This window comes from Chrysochloris asiatica, unplaced genomic scaffold (genome assembly GCF_000296735.1).
Source record: "Chrysochloris asiatica unplaced genomic scaffold, ChrAsi1.0 scaffold00412, whole genome shotgun sequence".
Lineage (NCBI taxonomy): Eukaryota > Metazoa > Chordata > Mammalia > Afrosoricida > Chrysochloridae > Chrysochloris > Chrysochloris asiatica.
Genome location: NW_006408930.1, coordinates 694,804 through 718,098, shown reverse-complemented (window position 1 = coordinate 718,098; position 23,295 = coordinate 694,804). Strand labels below are relative to the sequence as shown.

General features: G+C 39.4%; 1 protein-coding gene across 1 annotated transcript in view; it reads left to right on the top strand.

Annotated features, from left to right (window-relative positions):
- The window catches only part of NOL8 (nucleolar protein 8), a 54,299-nt gene that overhangs the window by 18,791 nt on the left and 12,213 nt on the right, over positions 1–23,295 (top strand). The window contains exons 5-11 of the mRNA XM_006876764.1: positions 1,383–1,451; positions 4,170–6,050; positions 8,439–8,552; positions 8,972–9,091; positions 10,588–10,678; positions 13,633–13,771; positions 19,941–20,018. Of these exons, the coding sequence (XP_006876826.1) occupies positions 1,383–1,451; positions 4,170–6,050; positions 8,439–8,552; positions 8,972–9,091; positions 10,588–10,678; positions 13,633–13,771; positions 19,941–20,018 (2,492 nt within the window). The remainder of the gene's footprint in view (positions 1–1,382; positions 1,452–4,169; positions 6,051–8,438; positions 8,553–8,971; positions 9,092–10,587; positions 10,679–13,632; positions 13,772–19,940; positions 20,019–23,295) is intronic.

The window sequence follows — 23,295 nt, the reverse complement described above, 5'->3', positions numbered from 1 at the left end:
TTCAGGTGTCCTTGTAGTGGCACCCCAACCCTCAGGGCCACGTCGGGGCTCCTGCTGAACCTTCTAAGATAAAAGGTAATAATAAAAATAAAGGGGGGACCCAAATGGGGTTCCCCAGTGGGTGCTCATGGCTGGAGGTGGGCTGCCTGCCCCCGCGCTCCACCGTTCGGTTGAGCGTGAGGTGAGCTGCTTGCCGGCGGCGCACGCCCGGCAGGGCTGAGGGATGCTGTTTGGTTCAAAGGGGGGGCGGGTCGCTCGCTTTTGCGCGTCTGGCAGGCTTGCGGTATGCCGCTCGGGCAGGCTTGCGCGCGCGCCCGGCGGGCCCTGGGAACACACAGGTCAATTGGGCAGGGCAGGAGTGGCTCGGACAGGCCTAGTCGGCGCCTAATGACGTCAGACAGTCGCCATTTCTCTTTTTTTCTGCAGGCTTTTTTATTTTTATTTTTTCCCTCTTCCTCTCCTAAGCTAACTTCCCTCTGTCCACTGTATGTGCAGAAATCCCCCCTTGGGGTAGGTGTCACCAGTGGATCTCCCTGTTTGAGTCTCCCAGCCACTGGAGGCTCCGCACGAGCTGGTTCCCGCCCCCCCCCCACAAGCCCAAAGGAGCTGGGGATGCCGCGGCGCCCTTTCAAAAAGCCTGTAATTCCTTGCACAGTGATTTCTCAATGAAACGGGTCTAAGCCTCTGGCGCACTAAGCTTTACGCGGGCCGTGAGACTGTGAGTTCCCACCTGGGAGGCTCAACTCACGAGCTTCCCCTCCCCGATCCCGGAGCCCCTACTCACAAGCACCGCCTGGCCACCCTGGCAAACCGGAACACCTTTTCCTTCCTTTTTAATAACATTTTGCTTTCTTTATGGATAATGTTCTTGAATTATCCCACAGTCTAAAGATTGTTGTTAAGTGCCTTCGAGTCAGTTCCGACCCATAGCATCCCTAAACAGGGTTTCCAAAGCTGTAAATCTTTACGGGAGCAGAAAGCCTCATCTTTCTCCCATGGAGCAGCTGGTAGTTTGGAACTGCAAACCTTGCAGTTTGCAGCCCGATTCATAACCATTTTTTGTCAAATACCTTTAATACTTCATTTAATATAATGTTTTTTTCTTTTGTTTTATTTATATCATGGATTTTGTTATTCTAATGTTAAATCATCATTGTTTTATTGTCAGAAAACTAAACCCAATAATACTCATGACCTATTCCTAGTATAAATTTTTACAGGAATTATGTTTATGTTTGTTGTTTTTAAATGCCATTGAGTCAGTTCCAACTCATAGTGACCCTATATAGTGTTTCTAAGGAATTGCTGTTGGTTTGAACTGATAACCTTGTTAGCAGTCCAATGCTTAATCTTTTTCTTTTTTGACATATTTTTTCTTTTAGAATTGGGTCGTGAGTAAATACGGAAGAGTTTTACCTGTCCTTCACCTTAAGAATCAGCATAAACGTAAAATATCCTTTTTTATTGAATTTTCAAAGTTAATTATTGTTTACTGTGTGGCGCTGTGGGTTAATGTGTCAGACTGCAAAGCCATTTGAACTGCAACGTCAGCAGTTCAAGCTCACCAGCTGCTCCGCGGAAATCCTACACAGAGTCGCCATGGGTCAGAATCGACTCGACAGCATTTCACAACAACAACAACATAGTGGATACTTTCAAAAGTTTACTTCATATGTTTGAAATTTCTCTCCTATCAGCAAATCTTTAGATATTTATATAGACATTTCTGATGCCAATTTCTAGATATCATCTATCTGTATATGAAACATTATAAAAATATTGAGAAAAATGTGCCAAAGACAGTATTTCATTTATTAATTTTTACATAACTTCCACCTTGTTCCCGCAGAATCAAAGTCAGTGGTAAAGGAGCTAAGTAGCCATAGAACAGTGGCTGTCACTAGGTGGTAGTGTTAAGTGCCGTGGAGTTGCTTCTGACTCATGGCAACCCTGTATATAGAGTTTCAGCTGAGTGGTTGGTCGGTGTGAATCTCTGGCTTTGTGGTTCAAATCGACCTTGTGGTCCAGTGTTTAACCTACAGTGCCATTCCAGGACTCCATCACTAAGGCCAGCTATATGAAAGCCTTAGAATGTGAGCTGGGTCTTGAATTTTAATACATTCTGAATTAATTAGAAAAGGATAAGAAGAAGTCAAAGAAAAAGGAAAAGAGTAAATTAAAATATCTAGACAGGAATGAGAATGATGCTAGGGAAATAAGTATCCAGGATGGCCAGAGTGACTGGTGGCTGTTACCTTGCGCAAATGAAGACAAACCATGAGTCATGGACTTGAGCTAGAGGTACATTTTTGTGTATTCTTTGTGTATAAGTCAAACAGGAAAAAACTCAAGGTATTTCATATAGAGGGAATGTAATACACGTGTTTGGTGTAAAAAAAGTGCAGGAGGAGCAAAGAGCTGATGGCCAAGCTGTCCAAAGATTAATAACTACACCAAACGAACATCATCCCTTGAAGCTAGAGAAACAACCCAATTACTGGGTCACTGAGGCTGCTACTCAAATCAAGGCCCCGGCAGCACCAAGTGGGCTGCTGTTTCAGCTCTTACTGCCAGTGGCAGCCACTAACAACCAGGAGGAGGATATTGGAGCTGAGGACAATAGATACTATGAGGGAGGGCACTTCAAAAAGTTCATGGCAGAGTGCTCAGCTATTAACCTCAAAAGTTAGCAGTTCAAATGCTCAGCTATTAACCTCAAAAGTTAGCAGTTCAAATCCACCCAGTGCCTCTGTTGGAGAAAGACCTATTACAGCATAGAAGAACCCTATAAGAGAGTTAACACTCTATCACATGGGGTTGCTATGAAGTGCAAATTTACTCAAGGGTACCTAACAACAAATAGTTACTAAGTAAGCAAAGGTATTTTTCAAGAGTGAGAGCTTATGACAGCTTATACTTTTTACATTCATGGATTTTAGGAAATAAGCAAGTGCTAGATATCACCACACATTGACATTAACTAGTGTCTTTGAAAGTTAGTAGCAAACCAGGTAGAAATGTATATTCATTTTATTGAGATCTACAAAGTGCCTTGCAGTGATTGAGTAGAAGTGAAATGGACTAATGTGAACTAGGAAAATCAGGAGAGCTAGGAATAAGTTAAAGTAGCATAGTGGTTACGAATTGGGCTGCTAACCTCAAGATCGGCAGTTCAAAACTATTAGCTGTTCCTCGGGAGAGTGGTGAGGCTTTCTGCTCCCATAGATATGTATAGCCTTGGAAACCCTGTACAGGGTGAATGTGAGTTGGAACTGACTCCACAGTACTTAACAACAACAACAAGGATGAGTTAATGTTGAGAAGAGAAGAAATTTGAGCAGAAAAGATAAGCGTTGTATAACTTTGTCATTCTGTGTTCCCCTCTATACATTGCTTCACAGTGTCAATTCAGTAGATGAATTTCTTTCATTTACCTAGTATATAATCTGAATGGATGTGCTATAAAATGTACATAAGTCCCTCTGCCAACTAATAATGGTAGTGCTTGGTTTTAACTCTGATGGTGGTGGTTATGTGCCTTTTGGTTCTGACTCATAACAACCGTGTGTAGCAGGGGTGGGGAACCTTTTTTCTGCCAAAATTTATAACATCATTTGCGGGCCATACACAATTACCAACTTTAAAATTAGCCTACTACATTTGGAACTGACTCGATGGCACTTAACAACAACAAACAGCAGTATTTAGTCAAAGATTTAATTAACTCACCCTTAATGTGAAGGCTGAAACTGGTTGCCTTGGCAGGGCCAGACCAAATTATTTTGCAGACTTTATGTGGTCCATGGGCCAGATGTTCCTCACCCCTCTGTATGTTTCCAAAGCTATAAATCTTTATGGGAGCAGAGAGCCTCATCTTTCTCCCATGGAGCAGCTGGTTGATTTGAACTGCTAACCTTGCGGTTATCAGCCCAGCTCATAATGCACTACACTACCAGAGCTCCTTGGTTTTAACTCTAAACAGGTGGAAATTAGACTGAAAAAAAAATTCCAAAGACCCTGAAAGATCATCTAGTGCAGTCCTCAGTATATTTGATTAGACCTAAGGGTCCAAGTTTGCCCAAAATTAAACAGTATTTCCTTTTTTTCACGAGATTGATAGATTCTCCTAAAACCTAGTAGTTTTGTTTTATTCCTTCACTTTCAATAACATCATCAAATATGATCCATCAAAATACTGTCACAACCTGAAGAAGATAGAGGAAAATTCCACAAATACCATCCCTATAGCCAACCTTACATGGCACTTGGAAGGAGGGGATGAACCTATGAGTAAGAAACAACGAGAGTTCACTGACTTTCACAACCCTCCCAAGAAGTCTATAAAAAAGCAATATAGTGATGGTGTCACTGGACCTCTGACTGTTTGCCCAAGACACAGTTTAGTAATGGACAGTCCATACTTACTGCATCAACAGGCTGCACAAAGCACCCCTTGTAATTCCATCTGCCTGTCTAAGTCACCCTGTGTGCCTAAATCTGATCATCAGAGATGTAAAGATGGCCCTTTTCAGACTTGTGGCTTGAAAAGTGCCAGAAACACAAATAGCATGTCTGATGATGATATCAGTTCTGAAGAAGAATTAAGAGCAATGATTGCAAGAGAGGAAAGTTTCCAGACAACTACCCAGTCCTCAGTAAAAGAACCTGACAATGATAACTTTGTAGTGGTAAGGGAGGACTTCAAATCAGATGTCCAGAAGCTTTATTTTTTAACAAGTTCAGGTATCAAAAATAGTGTCTCTTGTCAGGTTAGTAAAGATAATGTTGTAGGAAATGATTGTGACTATGATTCAGGAGATACAGATGAAATCATTGCAATGAAAACAACCATTGGTAAGGTAAAAAACAGTACAGAATTTTTAAATACAAAAGAATCGGTATGTCTGAAAGACAGAAAAGGCTTTGAGTTTTCTGATGATTCTATTAAAATACAGAAGAAGGGGAAAAAAGTGAAGTTAGCAGACAGTAATGGGGTTAAGCTTCTTAACTGTAAATTTACATCTGAATTAGGTAACAGTGAAGATTCTGATTCTGCAACAGAATCAGCTGAGTCTGAAAAAGACAAGGAGTATAGGGCCATGATGAAAAACTCTGTCCGTGTGAGTCTTACTTTAGCTGATCTGGAAAAGTTGTGTTGTAGTGATGCAGAGACTTTAAAAGAAATTACTGAGAGTGACAGCCAAGAAACCACCACCTGTTGCCAGTTTGACCAGGCCTCCAAGATCCACAAGATTCCTGACAATCCCCGTATAGGCAGACAGTGCGTTCATCCTGAGGAGATTGTGGCTTCTCTTTTAAAAGGGAAAAAGATCTGTAATAAACAGAAACCAAAGGAAAACAAATTCCAGGCTTTCAAGGGGATAAGCTCTCTCTATGGAAAGGAATCCAGGAAAATATCATTGAAAGAGGGTGTTGTTTCTAACAGTATTAATGAAGATCAGAATTCCTTGAAACCTGAGGATTCCAGTAGCTTTTCCATGGAAAGGAGGTACTTGGATTCTGGTGACTCATCGAGAGAATTAACACCATGCCAACATACAGAGAAGGCAAATAGCCTGAACTGTTCTGAGCCTCGAAACGGACAGGCCATTTTTGAGACCCTGGATCACAAGTTGGTGTCCCCAAGCCATTCAGAAAAGGGAAGTAAAAGTACTACTAGTCTGTTGCCATTAAAAGGTAAGAAGTCCTTAAGTTGTGGTATAAAGATTCACAAGATAAGTTTTGATAAAGATGGTTGCCTTAGTACCCCACAGAAAGAAGATGGTTCAGAGGAGGAGACAACTGATACACATAGTCTTACATCTTCTAAGAAATCACCAAAGAAATCTGAGAGAGACAGACTTAGCAATGTGTTCCATAAGAAAACTCAAGAAACCAGAAGTGATTTCCCACATTCTATTAGTAATTCATCAGATGTTCCTGAAGATAAACATGCTCAAGATAATCGGAAGCGTTTGGCAGCCTTAGATGCAAGGCAGAAAGCAAAAGAAATACAAAAGAAGCTGGTTCATAATGCCCTGGCCAATTTGGTGAGTACATTTTAAACATTGTTTAATAAGAACTCTCTGTTAAGCTTTTTCTTTCTTTTAAGACCTTAAAGTTAATTATCTTAAACAGTCAACAATTTTACGTGTTCTGCCCTTGAATTACAACCTTTTGTCAGGAGGGACCAGTCGCTGGATAAGGATATCATGTTTGGTAAGGTGGAGGGTCAGAGAAAAAGAGGAAGATCCCCAACGAGATAGATTGGCCAAGTGGCAGCACCGATGGACTCAAGCATGGCAACAGTAGTGAGGTTGACCCAGGATTGGGCAGTGTTTCTTTCTGCTGTGCTTAAGGTTGCTATGAGTTGGTACCGACACGATGGCATCTAACAACAACAACATCACCATATACCTGCTATTTGGAATCCTGGTGTGGCCCTTCAAGTTAATGTGCTGGACTGCAAGGTCAGTTTGAACTGTAAGGTCTGCAGTTGAAGCTCACCAGCTGCTCCTCAGAAAACCTATACAGGGTCACTATAAGTTGAAATCAATTCAGTGGCACTTAACATTGATAATACCTGCTATAAACTAATCTTTAATATATTCCAAAGAAATTGAGATTAAATTTTACTAATAACATTGTAATTTGTTTTTATGTAGAATTTTCTTAATACCTTTCATTTAGAAGCTATAACTCGTGTAATGAAGTGGGCATCCTAATATGTCTGAATTTACTTAATAAATTGACTATAGAAGTCTTGCCAACATTTATTATAAGCAAAACCAAACCCACTGCCGTTGAGTTGATTCTTGACTCATAGCAACCTTATCGGACAGAGTAGGGTTTCCAGGTCTGACAGTCTTTACAGAAGCAGACTGCCACATCTTTTTGTTGGTGGGTTTGAACTGCCAATCCTTGGTGGACAAGCTTGCATGTTAACTGCTGTACCAGTCTTGGTGATGGTGGTTGTTAAGTACCATCAAGTCAGTTCTGACTCATAATGACCCTGTATAGGGATTCCGAGGAGTGGCTGGTGGGGTTAAACTGCTGATCTTGTGGTTAGCAGTCTAGTGCTTATTCCTCAGCACCACACCAGTGGTTAGATATGCTATACAACCAGATCTATTGCCACAGAGTTGATTCAGACTTGTAGCAATTGTATAGGAAAGTAGAACTTCTCTTTAGGGTTTCTGAGACTGTAAGTCTTCATGGGAACAGACTGTCTCATCTTTCTCCCACTGAGCAGCTAGAGAGTTTGAACCACCAGCCTTTTGGTGATACAGCACAGGGCCACCAGGACTCCTTAGAGTTATTATTGGAAATCATTATTCCTTCTTTCAACAATTATCTAGACCTTTACAGTACATGCCAGACTTACAGAATGAGTAATACGTGCCTTGTTTGCTTAAGATGTGAAGAGCAGACAGTCACAAATCACTTTTGTAGGGCCAAGAGAGAAGTGTACTTGTGTACCAGGGAGCTGTAAGAGATGTATCAAGTCAGTCTGGAGTGCCAGCAAGGAAGTTCCCTGTAGAAGTGCCTGATAGAAGTCAACATGAAGGAACAAGTGGGAACTAGTTAGGCAGAGAGAAGCATGTCAAGGAGAGGAAAGGCATTTCAGGTTAAAGGAGCAATTATAGAATGCCAGGAATCAAGAAATGATACTAGAGAGAAAAGTAGGGGCGAGTCATGAAAAGCCTCAGAGGTTGGACTTTATTCTTAGAGGCAGTGAAGACCATGAAGAATTTGAAGCAAGAGAATGAAATTTAAAAACCAAACATGTCTGCAGCCATTGATCCAGTTCTGACTCATAGCAACCCTATAGAGTTTCCAAGACCAAACCTTTACAAAGTAAACTGTCACATCTTTATTACAAGGAGCAGTGGTGAGGTCAAACCTCCGATCTTTTCGGTTTTCAGCTGTGCCACCAGAGCGCCTGAATCAAGATTAGTTATGTATTTGGGACCAGAGTATGCAAACTACAGCTTATGTGCCACTCAGCCCACCACCATTTTTTAGCCCTACAAGCTAAGATTGGGTTTTAAATTTTAAAGGGTTGTAATGAAAGATGAGACTTCTGCTCCCACAAAGATTCATAGTTTCGGAAACCCTATGTAGGAAGAATCAGGACAGAGTTCATGTATAGCCTGTTAAGTCTATAATATTTACCCTCTAACCCTTTATAGAAACTGTGTTATGATATCTGTATTAGAAGGCTGAGTACATAGAAAGTCAAATTGATAGGACTTGGGTATCAACTGAATATGGAGAAAAAGAGAAATTAGAAGTTTCTGTCTTGGGCAATTAAATATGTAGCAGTGACATTCACTGGTAAGGAAAGGATGGAATGTATAATTAAAAGATAAATTTTGTATGTCGTAAGTGTGAGATTGGATTGTTTTAAGATACACACCTTTTTATGACCTCCCTAGGATGATCATTCTGAGGTTAAGCCAAAACACATCATTTTTGGTTCCGACAGTGAAAGTGAAACCAAAGAATCATCCATTCAAGAACAAAGCTATGCAGGAGATGAAATGGTGAAGGTAAGAAATTAGGATATCACTATGGGCTTTGTCTGCTTTTGTCTGTTACATACCCAAGACCTCTACACAATTTCTAGTCTTCACAAAAAGTTCTCCTAGGAACTACACTGAGATCCAGGGTTCTCCAGGACCCCATACACTGAGAGTACAGGTGTCCTAGAAGTCTTCTCCATCGTGATCTTATACTTTCCACATCATCTGTTAAATTAATTTGCCACCAGCACCATTATCCTTCAAATATAGATTGCAATGGGGAACCTGGATAAATTATCTTGGGGGCCAGCTAAATATCATTGAGTTAAAAGTTTATTTTCTAACCCACTGTATGTATCATTCATGGGGAATAATTAAACTATGGAAGCAAATCCTGATTATTCAGTTATTAATAAATATTTCTGTTTTTCTCTTCGAAATAAAAGGAGTCCAGGTGTAAACCCTCTGGGAAGCTGTTTGAAAGCAGTGATGAGGAATCTGATTCTGAAGATGACAGTAACAGGTTTAAAATCAAACCTCAGTTTGAGGGCAAAGCTGGGCAAAAGGTTAGTGAAGACTGAAAATAATAGAATATCTAACACCTCCTTATCACAAGGTTATCAAAAATTATCTGCATTGTGGCTATAGAATTTATTGTATTCAAGTTTGTTTTTTCAACATAGTCTCCTTGCTTTTCAATACACTTTGTCCATCTGTCAACAAGCTTTCATATTCCCTTATTAAAAAACTGTTTTGGACTGAGCTATGAGCCACAAATGCACCACTGTCTTTACTCCTTCATCAGAGGTGAACCTTATAGTCCTTATAGGACTGCTTTCAGGGAACCAAATAAGTGAAAGTCCAATGGAGAAAGATCAGGACTATAGGGAGGGTGCTTTAACACCTCAAAATGAAATTTTGACCGGGTGTCAACAGTGTGGACAGAGGTGTGGGGATGTGCATTGCCATGTAAGATCACAAGCTCTTAGCAGTCTTCTGCGTTTAATCTAAAGTTAAGGCTTCAGCTCTTCAGTAAGCATCTCACTGTAATGAACCCTATTGATTGTTGAACCATTTTCCTGATAGTGTTCCAATACTGGTACTTGAGAATCCCTAAAAACTGTAAGCATCGATTTTCCAGCTGATGGTTGACTTTTGACTTTTTCTTGGTCAGCGATTTGAGAATGTTTCCATTCCATACTCTGCTGTTTACTGTCAGACTCACAGTGATGAATTCAAGTCTCATCACCAGTAATGAACTTTTTTATCATGAATTGAGTGATAGTTCCCTTGGGAGAACATCAGTTTGGCACCGTTGTTTCATCCTCATTCAACAGTATTTGCTTCTATTCCCTAGGGGGTTTTTTGGTTGTTTTTTGGGGGGTAGGGTGGGAGGATGTACACAAAAACACTCAGGAATATATAATAATTTAAACAACCAAAGGGCACATTCTGCAAGCCTGCCTTCTGACTGCCAGCACTCAGTCTTTCTCTTTCGATGAGTCTAGACTCCTCAGTTGCTCTCTCTCTCCATGGAGAGAGTAATGATTTTTTTAAACAAACTTATCTTTCTTCAATATCAGTCCAAATTTTGTTTGCAGCTGTCCAAATTCTTCTGTTTATGCTCATCCCTGAGTTGTTTCGATACTCATCTCACACAAACTTTTCAAAACCCAAGTCTGTCGTGGCAGAGTCATGGTTGATATGCAAATAATTTGGCACATAATCCACTGTCGGTCGTCTATTCCACAGAATCATTTCACGTGCACACTCAATGTTGTCATCAGCCATGGATGTGGACAGGCGTTTTAATATAACCAAAGTTTGGATAATTTTTTACTCAAACACTCTTAACTTTATTTCTGAACCAAAGTAAGCAGACAGACCTTGACATAATTTCAGTCTTCACATATTTGGGGAGTGAGTTCTTTATGATCCTTTTTGATTGTGTTGTGGTTATGTTACTTTTTAGAAACTTACCAATGCAGTGGATTTTAAGGTCAAAGGAAGTGTACTGTGGAGAGTCTGACTCTCAATTGTCTGCCTTTTTTTAAATCTGTAGCTCATGAATTTGCAGTCTCACTTTGGCACTGATGACAGATTCCGCATGGACTCTCGATTTCTAGAAAGTGACAGTGAAGAGGAACAGAAAGGTAAATACTGCATTGTCGAAATATTCATGATGTAAGAACTTTTGAAATTAACTAGTTTACCTCCTTCACTTAACAAATAATGACTGATAATCCATATTATGTATGTACCATATTTTATAGGCCCCTTCGTATGTTGATGGATATTTGGGTTGTTTGCACCATTTGGCTATTGTGTCTAAATTTCAGCAAGCATTGGTATACAAGTATCTGTTTGCATTCCTGCTTTGCATAACCATTTATTTCTAAACTTAGAAAATAACTTACATCAAATTCAGTTCGTCTTACAACTTGTATTTTATTGTGTACTTTATTTAATTATTTAATGGTGGTGGTTGTGTGCCATGGAGTCGAATACGACTCATCGTGACCCTGCATAGGGTTTCTGAGGCTGTAAATCTTTATTTTTTTCTTTTAATCTCCAAGGCTGTAAATATTTACAGGAGCAGAAAGCTTTATCTTTCTCCTGTGGGACGTCTGGTAGTTTCGAACTGCTGATCTTGAGGTTAGCGCCCGACTCGTAACCACTACGCTGCCAGAGCTCCTTTCAGTAAACCTTACATAATAGGGTTGCTATGAATCAGAACCAGCTCGCCCACACACAACCACCACCACCACATTTCCTGATTGAAGATAACAAGTTTCCTATAATGTTTCCTTTTTCTGTAATAATCTAAATCAGATGACTCTGACTCCTTAGAAGAGAAAACCAAACACTGCTTACTCCAGAAAGCCTTCTCTGACTTCCACTCCCACACACACTAGGTCAGGCCCATGTACTGCATCCTCCTGACAACCTTGTACTTCTTCCCTTGTGTGCTTACTTAACCTGTGTCTCACGTGAGGCCATTGCTCCCTGTGAGCCAACAACTATTTTATTTAATACCACCTCTAATTTGATCCTCACTATTCTTTGAGGCAATTATTATTGTACATTATGTTTCTAAGGTTTATTGTTGTTAGGTACCATTGGGTCAGTTCCAACTCATAGTGACCCTATGTACAACAGAATGAAACACTGCCTAGTTTTGTGCTAGCCTCACGATTGTTATATTTCAGCTGATTGTTATTACCCCGTGTCACATCTCATTGGAAGTCTTCTTCTTTTTCATTTTCTCTCCACTTTATTAAACATGATGTCCTTCTCCAGGGACATCCCAGTGGCTTTAGCCTGCATTTTTATGTGATATTTCCCAATTTTTGAATCCTTTTTACTCCTGACTGTTCTCTGAGCTCAAATCTCTTACATACCTACTAGGCCCTTCAAACAGACTGTCCTGTATTCGTATGTAGCCTAAAACTCTCCCTAAAGCAGCTCTTTCTGATCTTTTTCTCTCAGTTATTAGAAATTTCCACCTTTAGGGTTGTCAGGCATATAACCTCCATCTTTTGTGGTTTCTTTCCCTGTGAATTCTTTGTGAATTGCAAAGACTGTCATGCAAGTAAGGGTACACACACATACACATTAACTTTTAGTCCTTTCCAGTCCTCTTCTATATGGGTATTCTTGGATTAAAAAATGAAATACTGGTTTTTTTTTAGTAAGGAATTGTCACATAGCAGCAGTTTCTTATGGTTTAATCTAACACATAATCTAAACTCTTTGTGCTCATTTTCCGGCTTCAAAATATAATCATTTTGTTTCCTTAATGTAGCATGCAGACTGCCTTTTCTACCTCAGACTTCACTTACTTACAAATCATTTCTTGATCCAATTCAGTTGTAATCTCTACATACTTTGAACCCTTAAAATTTTGGGTTTCATATCTACAGAGAACGTTAGAGCAATATTTTTGTTCTTGTTTTCTAGTTCTGTCATTTATATCTAGCAGTAAATTGAAAGGGTATTGAAGCCTTAGACTTCTGTAAACCTATCTATAATCCAAAATAATTTGTCTTACTTTTTTCTGATATTTGTCTGTTTCTAGTAGTTGAAATCAGCAAGTTAAAGAGTTCCATGATGTCCTGTGTGTGTAGAGCTAAGATTTTACCTAAAATAAGTATTACTCAAAGGCTAAAGCCACTGTCTTCTAAAACATCATATTAACACACAATAAACTCACCATCTTCACTATCTTTATCATTATTTAGAATGTTAGAAAATAGAATAGTGATTAGTTTTATTGGTAGTATCTTGCTGTTTGTTTACCAGTATTTACTTTAAAATTTTTTAGACTTGTCCCTTATAGGCATTAGGACCATTATTTCATTTATCATACATAACTGTAAATGTTTTTGTTGTTTACTGTTCATGGGATTTCTGGCTTCCTGAGGCATGAGGGTCTTAGAGACAGGGAAGTTATCAGAATGAGGGTTAATTTTTTCTTCCTGTTTTGGTGGGCTTTGCACACCATGTAGATGCTTCTTGTTGTTGTTAGGTGCCATCAAGTCAGACACATAGCTACTCTATGCACAGTAAAACGAAACAATGTCCTCATAACTGTTAAACTTGAGCCCATTGCTGCTGCCACTATACCAGTCCATCTCATTGGGGATCGTCCTCTTTCTCACTATCTATCTACTTTGCCATGCATGATGTCTTGATGTCCTTCTCCAGGGACTAGTCCTTCCTGATAATGTGTCCAAAGTATGAGAGACCCAGTCTAGCCAAACTGGCCTCTAAGGAGCATTCTGATTGTACTTCTTCCAGCACAGATTTTTTTGTTCTTTTAGCAGTTCATAGTACATTTAATATTCTTCTTAAACGCCATAACTCAAATACATCCACTCTTTTATGGTCTTCTTCGTAATTATCCAGCTTTCACATGCTTATAAAGCTTTTGAAAATACCATGGCATGGGTCAGGCACATCTTAGTCCCCAAACTGACATCTTTGCTCTTGCACGTTTTAAAGGATTCTTACACAGCCAATTTGCTTGGTGCTTAATAATTACTTATTGATTGAGACTTGTAAAGTTATGCTTTCATTAAGTTGTTAATTATCCTTTCCTGGATAGAAATAAATGAAAAGGAAACAACTGAGGAAGAAGACTTTGTTGCAGAAAAGAAGAAAGCATTGGATATTATGCAACGTGTTTTGAACATCAGTTTGAGCAATTCTACAAGCAAAAGATCAACAACTGCTAAGAAATTTAAGTATGGTTTATGTTTTATCTCATTTTACCATATTTTCCTTTACCATAAATACCTTCTTGAAGTCAGTTCGAAACTAGTTCATGTTAAATTGAAAAATATTTTTACCTTATTTCCAGTGATTCACTTCAAGAAGTAGATCCTAAAGAAATTATTTGTGTTTACATATTTAAATGTTAATATAAATTACTTCCACTAATGGAACTATTGGAAAGCAGCATAAATATTCAACAGCAATCAACTAGTGTAATAAATATGCTGCAAATATACAGTGATTATTGTTTGTGTCATAGTTTAGATTATCAATTTAGTTTTAGGCACAAGGAAAAAGATATGTAATACAGTTAAGGATACGTTTATTTTCTTAATGTGCTTATACTATTTAAACTTTACTAAGGAAAAGTTCTAACATTAGAAGAGTAAGTCAAAAAGTATTGCTTTGGTGGTTGGTACATAAATTTGACTAATGGTGGTATTACCTGGTCTTCCCTGTTATTGAGTTGTTGAGTGCCATACAGTCAGTTCTGACTCAGCAACCCTGTATAGGATTTCTGAGGAACAGCTGATGAATTTGAACCACAGACTTTGTGATTCAAAGTCCAGTGCTGATCCTGTAGCGCTATACCAGGAATCCAGTCTTCCCTGTAGGCTTATGGATATTATTCTATCACAGGTAGTACTTCAAGACAAATCTTGAAATGTTCGTTTGATGATGAATGTGACACATTCTTCAATTTGTCATTCCCAGGATAGTAAGCAGTATAATTGTCTGATTCAAAATGGCCGATACTGGTCCATTTCAATTCATAATGCCTAGTATATCGGTTTTTATGCATTCCACTTCATTTTTGACAACTTCTGGTTTTCCTGGATTCACACTTTGTATATTCCACATTCTGATTATCAGTGGGTTTTGGAGTCCTGGTGTGGTGCTGTGGGTTAATGTGCCAGACTGCAGAGCCGTTTGAACTGCAAGGCCGGTGGTTTGAGTGCCTTCTAACCTGGGGACTCATCTCCCAGCACTATATCAGACAGTGCCATTGCTGTTCACAGGTATTAAGGGGAGTCCTGGTGTGGTGCTGTTGGATAAGCACTGAACTGTTAACCGCAAGATTGGTGGTTCAGACCTACCAACCCCTCCTTGGAAACCCTATGCAGGATCACTATGAGTCAGAACCAACTCTGCAGCACTTAACAGCAACAACAGTCCCTCAGAAGTGGACCATTTATTCTATTTTCCTAGTCTGGAAGCTCCACTGAAACATGTCTACTATGGATGACTGTGCTGGTATTTACAACCCAGCATCACAGCAACACACAAGCCACCATATTACAACAAGCTGACAGGCGTGGATTACAAAATCATAGAAATCTTTATTAAAAATATGAAACTAGGATATGCAGGCAATCTAGGTGCAACCCTCTTAGGGTTGATTTGACTGATCTGCCTGGTTAGGTGGGTATACTCTTCCTTCCTCATCACTCTACATGTGTCCCTCCCAAAGATGCATGCTTCTTTGAAGAGGGTGGTCTTCCCAAATAAAGAACTATAAGCAAGGTCTGAAAATATAAAGCTGTTTTGTTTCTTGACATATCCTCCTTGGTTTGAACACTTCTGAAAGTGGCATTGAATACTCTTAACCCTTCTCCTTGGAATTCTGCCCTCTTGGAATTGAACAGTTTCAGAACAGCAGTTTTAGCATCCTTGAGGGACCCAAATTACGTTAATTTTAGTGTTCTTTGAATTTGGGAAACAAAAAAAGTGTGAAAAGGGTAAGATCAGGAATAAAGCAAGATTTTCCCACAAAGCATTATAAGACAATCCTTGCTACCTTCAAAGAATAAACTAAAAATTGTCACGATGGGGAAAATTCCTTAGTGCATCTTTCTTGGTCTTTTGCTCACCAGTGCAGTTTTCAATCTTATTTATAATAAGCTCCTGTGATCCCTCTGTGTCTGAGAAATACTATCAAGATTATCCCCTTCAGAATGCTGAAAAACAAACATCATAACCTTGAATTTATCCCTTTAGAAGACACTGTTTTGATTGGATCTTGTTCTCTGATTCATATAGATATATGTAATACTTGTCTCAGGTTACGATTTGCTCCATGAAATTGTCTTCATTAGCTTCAATCTTTAAAAGATTGATGGAAAGATCAGCCCTTGGAGCTAGCTTATCTTTGTACACTTTTGGCACCCATTGAGCTGTAAGCTTACTGAGGCCAAGATGTTTGCTTAAAATTGAAAATGCCAAACCATGTGAAATCCCAACTTCAGTTGCTATTGCGTCAATAGTAATTCTACAGTCTTCCTCCAGTTTCTGGACTTCAGCTACAGTTTTTCATTCGTCAGAGTTGACAGTCTTCTCTCTTGACTCACCTCTGAGATCTTCTCAACCTTCCTTAATACATTTGATCAATCCAGAACTTTTTTATGTAGGGTAGCATTCCAATAGACTTGTTCCAAAGCCTCATTGATTTTAAAAGATGTGCCCTTGAGTTTTATAAGTTTGGTATTCTAACATCAAATTTTTTTTTTTTGATGGCACAAAAAGTTTATTTTTTGAAGGCACCTAAGGAAACAAGGACTCCTGGTATGGTCCTGTAGGATAAGCAATAGTCTGTTAACCACAAAGTTGGTAGTTCAAATCCACCAGGTGCTCCTATTCAGGGTTGCTATGAGTTGGAACCGACTCAGTGGCACTTAACAACTACAAGGAAACTAAGAAAACACAAGATATCTTCAAAAAGTCCTTGGGAAAATGCATATTGTGAAAGAACTATGAATGGGTTTCTGGTTTTCAAACCAAAGTAAACTCTTGCTAACTTGTTATATGTCTGAACAGGATCTAGTTTGAGTCACTTAAAAAGATAAAGCACCCATTTGAAAAGAGTCCCCATCAGAGCAGTATAAATGCTACTAAAATTGAAGCAAAGACAAACATCAAATTTATGGTGGTGAAGCTTGAGGGGAAGAACATTGATGCATTGCAGTAAATTTATGGAGATTATGCCCCAGAGAAATCAGAAGTTTACAAATGGATAACTTGTAAGGAGGACCCGATGATGTCCACAGCAACAGAACATCCACATCAATTTGTAAGAAGACAATCTTGTTGCCCTAGTTGAAGAAGACAACAATTAACAGTAGAAACAATCAGCACAGACATCTCAGTTAGTGCCGCTTACAAAATTCTAACGGAAAAATTAAATCTGAGCAAACTTTCTGCTTAATAGGTGCCCAAACTCTTGCACTCAGATCACCTGCACCCTTTCACTCACCAGTAGACCAACATGGTCACCAGCAATCTTACATACCTGCTCGTGTGTTCCCTTTGAGTTTCAGTCTTGGAGTGGTGTTTGACCTGAAGGGAAGTGATTGTTTCTGTGACAGAAGATACTTGAAAGAAAGCCCAGCAGGAAAAATAAAAACAGCAGTCTGATTGACTACCACAAGAACAAGCAGGTTGTTCACCGGGGTGCCATCAAGTCAAGCAATCAAGTCCCTTTAGGACAAACCGCCACCCTCCAAGACTGAAACTCAAAGGGAACACATGAGCAGTCACGTTAGCTTGCTGGTGACCACGTTGGTCTACTGGTGAGTGGAAAAGGGGAAAAGCAGCATTGAAGATGTGGGCTGAGTTTGACCACATTACATAGACTCCCACCGACCTGGAGATGAGAGAGAAAGAGGAAGGGCTGGTTGGTCTGAAGCGTGGTGAGACCTGGGGACTCCTGAGCCCATGGACAAGGATATAACCACAGAAGACTAGAGCTGAGAGCAAAGCACCCAGCTGATAATGAAGGGAGTGGAGATGCACAAGAATGCCCAAACTTGTAGATCATACCCATTCAACCTAGCTTTGATAGAAGATGTTTTAAAAAATCTTTTTTTTTTTTAATGAAACAAGTATAAATTGCTACAATTTGAGGAACTTGACCTATACTTGAGGGATGTAGTATCTAAAAATAACCAACTAAGAGAGACGGAGTCTTCACATCAGGTATCAATCTTGTTTTCTGTGTATACAGGGTTGATAGGGACGGACAACTTAGATACTGGCTACCTAAAATAATGGGTAATAAAGGCACAAAATGACGGACTTAGAAGTTTTCAAGAGGGAGTTTAGTTTCAGAGTGTGCTGGGGAAGGCAGAATCACCACTGAATAGTTCTCATATTGACTAGCTGGGTCTGGTAAAAGGAGATGGGGAAAAGATTCTTATGACTCAATAGTGACTAATTGTTATCATGACTCACTGTGACTGTCACAACTGTAAAGGTAGTTTTGTAACAAAATGGGGAATAGTTAATCTTACAGTCCAGGAACAGAGGACCCTAGGACCATCAAGGGAAAAGAGCACGAGTAGAATGTGGGACCCTAAACAGAGAAACAGCAACACTAGCGATGGAGGCAGAGATGATAACATGGAGACATACAGCAGGACTCTACATGGAAAGAGAAAGGCAGCTAGGTGGCAGTCTTGCAGAATGTATGCTTTGGTGGTTTAAATTATTATATATTCCTGAGTGTTTTTGTGTACATCCCCCCCCCCTAAAAAAAAAAGCCAGAGGGAATAGAAGCAAATACTGTTGAATGATGCACAGAAGAGATTATAATCATTGCAATGAAATAATGAGAGTAAAACCGTGTTTACAGGTCACAAAAAGAGTAGGAACCTGAAACTGTGGCCCTCAACACTCTTCAGGTATGGAAAGGGGCCCACCCTCATGGCCCACCTTTCAGCCAAGCAGTAGCTAGGTATATAGGGGAAAACAAAACACTAGTAAGGTATGCTCACCATGGGATGGTCAATCACTCAAAATCAAAAGAACAACATATGCCTAAGAACAAAGTTAAGAAAGGTTAGGAAGGTGGGCGGAATGTAAATAGGAAACTCAGGGAGAAAGGATACTGTTGTTGCATGGCAAGGTTGTAATGACTGAGATGAAACAAAGTTTGAGAATGTAAAGCTCATGATCTTTTCTATGACCTTCACTCAATTCACAATAAAAAGAAAATGTTTGAGAACAAAAAATCATCCAGGAAAATAAATCACCGGGAGAGCGTCCCCAGAGAGCCTGCCTCCACTATGCAGTGTTCCTGCTCATTCTTCTCATAAAACAAGATGAGTGTTTGTAGGAGTAATAATTAGGTAACCACCTTACAGTCCTGATTTGGTTCCTTCTGACTTCTTTTTGCTTTGTAATTAAAAAAAAAAAATCTTAAATGAGCACCATTTTTCTTCACTGATTAATGTAAAACAGACTGCATTGACAGGATTAAATTCCCAGAACCCTCCAGTTCTTTAAGTAAACTAGCTGGTATCTTATGTTGATAAGAGTGCAGGACTCCTGGTAGGGGGTTGTAAGTTAAGCACTGTAGGTTTAACTACAAAGTAATGTGATTCAAACCCACCAAGTTTCCTTAGAAACCTTATATAGGGTCTTTATGATTCTGCACTGACTCGATGCCACCTAACAACAATGTTGAGAAATAAAGTTTGTGTTTTTTATTTTTTATCTTTTAATACCATTTTTTTTTTTTCATAAATGTTATCAAGTTCCTTCATATTACACAGAGAACTTGTGTATAGCCATCCAGTGATGAGAGAGACATGTTTATAAACATGTTTTGTTTGGAATACACTCATGCATGTGTGAACTGGAATCCTAGTAACAAATACTTTTTGATTTGCCCTTGTTAATTTAGAGACTAGCGTAATGAGATCATGCACACCATCACCCAGCTTGTACAGTTATCAATACATGGCCAGTTTCCTCATCTGTATACTTACCCACTTCAGCCTTCCTCCCAACCAAAATATTATGTGTAAATCTCAGTTGTTAAGTACCATAAGTAGGGTTTCCAAGGAACAGCTGGTGAGTTTGAACTTCCAACCTTGTGGTCAAGTGCTTTATCCCACAGCACCACACCAGGACTATTTGAAATCATTTATAAAGTTTAAAAAGATCCAAGAGAACTCAAAGCAAGTAATATGAATAATTGTGTTTCTTATATTTTTTATACTCTTTCGATATATAGTCATTGACACTTGTCTCAAAATTAGATTTTTCCTAGTGTTAAGTTATACTTTGCAATTGAAAGTTCACATTTATGTTTTAATTTATCTCTTCCAACTTCATCAGTTTGCTTTTTTTTTATCATAGGGACATCATACATTATGATCCAGCAAGGCATGACCATTCTACTTTTGAAAGAAAAAGAGATGATAAGCCAAAAGAAAGGTAAATTTCAAACTACTTCTTTTAGTAATTTTTTGTAATGATAGCATATTAACTAATATAATATTAGACAATGAGAAAAGTAAGTTGTAACGACTATACTGTCAGTAAGTCCCCATTGTTTTTAAGTTAGACCTGCCAGGCGAAAAGTTTAAGAATTACTGTCTTGGTGAAGAACATTGTATATATGCTCTCGTACCAAAAACTTTCTGGTTAAAACAACAAGGTGATTTTCTCAAGGTGCTGAAAGGACCACCCACGGAAGCAGCAGTCAAGAAATCAAACAACATATGGCATTAGGCAAATCTGCTGCACAAGACCTTTTTAAAGTGTTGAAGAGCAAAGATGTCAGCTTGAAGACTAAGGTGTACCTGACCCAAATCAAGCCGTGGTATTTTCAATAACCTCATATGCATGTGAAAGCTGGACAGTAAATAAGGAAGACCATAGAAAAATTGATGCTTTTGAATGGTGGTGTTGGAGAATATTGAAAGTGCCATGGGCTGCTAAAACAACCAACAGCTCCATGTTGCAAGAAGTATAGCCAGAATGGTCCTTGGAGGCCAGGATGGCCAAACTTCTTCTCTCATACTTCGGACATATTGTCAGGAGGGACCAACCACTGGAGAAGGATATTATGTTTGGTAAGGTGGAGGGTCAGAGAAAAAGAGGAAGACCCCCAACGAGATGGATTGGCCAAGTGGCAGCATCGATGGACTCAAGCATGGCAACAATAGTGAGGTTGACCCAGGATCGGGCAGTGTTTCGTTCTGCTTGCATAAGGTCACTATGAGTCGGTACCGACTCGATGGCACCTAACTACGACTACAACAACTGAGTCAGAACCAACTCAATGGCACTTAACAACAACAAATGCCATATGTAGAGTATGCCCAAAAGTTTCATCCCTTTATATCATCAGCTCAAAATCCAAGATGTCTTCAGATCTAGCTGCAGATAAAGCATATCAATTGCAGTTCTTTGGATATAGTTTTGTTGTTGTTTTTTATCAGAAGAACTGTAAACTAGAGAGTTATCTGCCCCTCCTCCAACAAAAATTATGGGACAGACATAAGATAATTACTGTTCACCAAGGTGAAAACAAGAGTTATAGAAGAGGCATTTTTCCATAGTTGCTCTGAAATCCAGAAAGGCAAATGTTTGGACATTCTTTGATTATGACTGAGGATCTTAGAATAATTCTGAATGGTACCATTAATGAATGGTAACACAGGTTTGCTGGGAGCGTGGTGGCTCTGTAGGATAATCACTGGACTGCTAACCACAAGGTCAGTGTTTAGAGCCACGAGCTACTCCATGGTAGAAAGATGGAACTTTCTGCTGCCACACAGCATATACAGGTTCACTATGAGTCGGAACTGACTCGACAGTTTACCAATAAATGCAGATTTGCAGGTGAGTAGTTTTTCTTCTTTTTGCTTATAGAAGTTTATGGGTCCAAAAGCCTTATTTCATTTTGTACTGTGTCTGTCTCACTATTCAAACTGCAGGCTGGCAATTTTCTGCTAATACAATTCTCTTTAAACCTTTGTGGGTCTCTTAAGATTTTTCTGGGAGTATACTCCATTAAGCTCCATTAAGGAGCTCTGGTACCGTAGTGGTTATGAATCAGGCTGCGAACCTCAAGGTCAGCAGTTCAAAACTACCAGCTGCTCCATGGAAGAAAGATGAGACTTTCTGCTCCCGTAAAGATTTACAGCCTCAGAAACCCTGTTCAGGGTCATAACCTACTCGATGATACTTAACAACAACAACACACTCCATTAGATACAGGCCACATCCAAGGATCATTTTAAGATGATGTTGTTGTTAGGTGCCATCTAGTCAGTACTGACTCATAGGAACCCTGTGCACAACAGAACAAAACACTGCCTGGTACTGGACGTTACCACGCTTAAGCCCATTAGTGCTGCCACTTTGCCAATCCATCTCACTGGCAGTCTTCCTCTTTGTTTCTTCTTTGTCTCCACCTTACCAAACATGGTATCTTTCTCCAGCGATTGGTCCCTCCTGACAATATGTTGAAGTACGAGAGACAAAGTTTGGCCATCCTGGCCTCCAAGGAGCACTCTGGCTGTACTTCTTCCAACACCATAACTCAAAAGCATCACTTCTGCTGTCTTCCTTATTCACTATCCAGCTTTCGCATGCATTTTAGGTTATTGAAAATACCATGGCTTGGGTCACGCACACCTTAGTCTTCAAGTTGACATCTTTGCTCTTCAACACTTTAAAAAGGTCTTGTGCGGCAGATTTGCCTAATGCCATATGTTGTTTGATTTCTTGACTGCTGCTTCTGTGGGTGTTGATAGTCAATCTAAGAAGAATGAAGTCTTTGACAACTTCAATCTTTTCTCCGTTGATCAAAATGTTGTTTATTGGTCCAGTGGTGAGGATTTTTGTTTTCTTTACATTGAGATTCAATCCATACCAAAGGCTCTGGTCTTTGATCTTCATCAGTAAGTATTTTAAGATGAATTCTTGTTTACTTGGAAATTCTGCTGAGACTGCTAAGGGAAAATATGTATATGATCCTTTAAAGCCCTGTTATGTGAAAAATTAAAGTTACTTAGTTCCCATCTAGGTTTTTAGAGTATTCTGTTTTATCTTAGAACAGTGTCTACAGACTGTCTTTCACTCAACCATTTAAAAACAAAGAGTGTTTTTAACTTGCAAGTAATACATGGTAGGCTAGATTTGGCCCGTAGCCAGTTTGCTTTAGCCTGTTTTCAACATGCATACGAATTGTATTACATTTAAATTTTGGTGAAGAATATTGAAAGTACCATGTACTGCCAAAAGAACAAATCTGTCATGGAAGAACTGGAGCCAGTACGTTTCTTGGAAGCAAGCATGGCAAGACTTGGCAGACATGTTATCAGAAGAGACTTGTTGTTGTCATGTGCCATGGAGTCGGTTCCAACTCATAGCAACACCATACAGGGTTTCTGAGGCTGTAAATCTTTATGGGAGCAGAAAGCCTTATCTCTCTCCTGTAGAACCACTGGTAATTTCTAACTGCTGACTATGAACTTAGCAGCCCAACTCATAACCACTATGCTACCAGAGCTCCTCATGAATACTTCGTTGTTGTTATTGTGTGCTGTGGAGTCAGTTCCGATTTATAGCAACCCTGTACAGGGTTTCCAAGGCTGTAAATCTTTACTGGAGCAGAAAGCCTCATCTTTCTCCCACACAACAGCTGGTAGTTTCAAACTGCTGATCAGAAAGCCTCATCTTTCTCCCACGGAACAGCTGG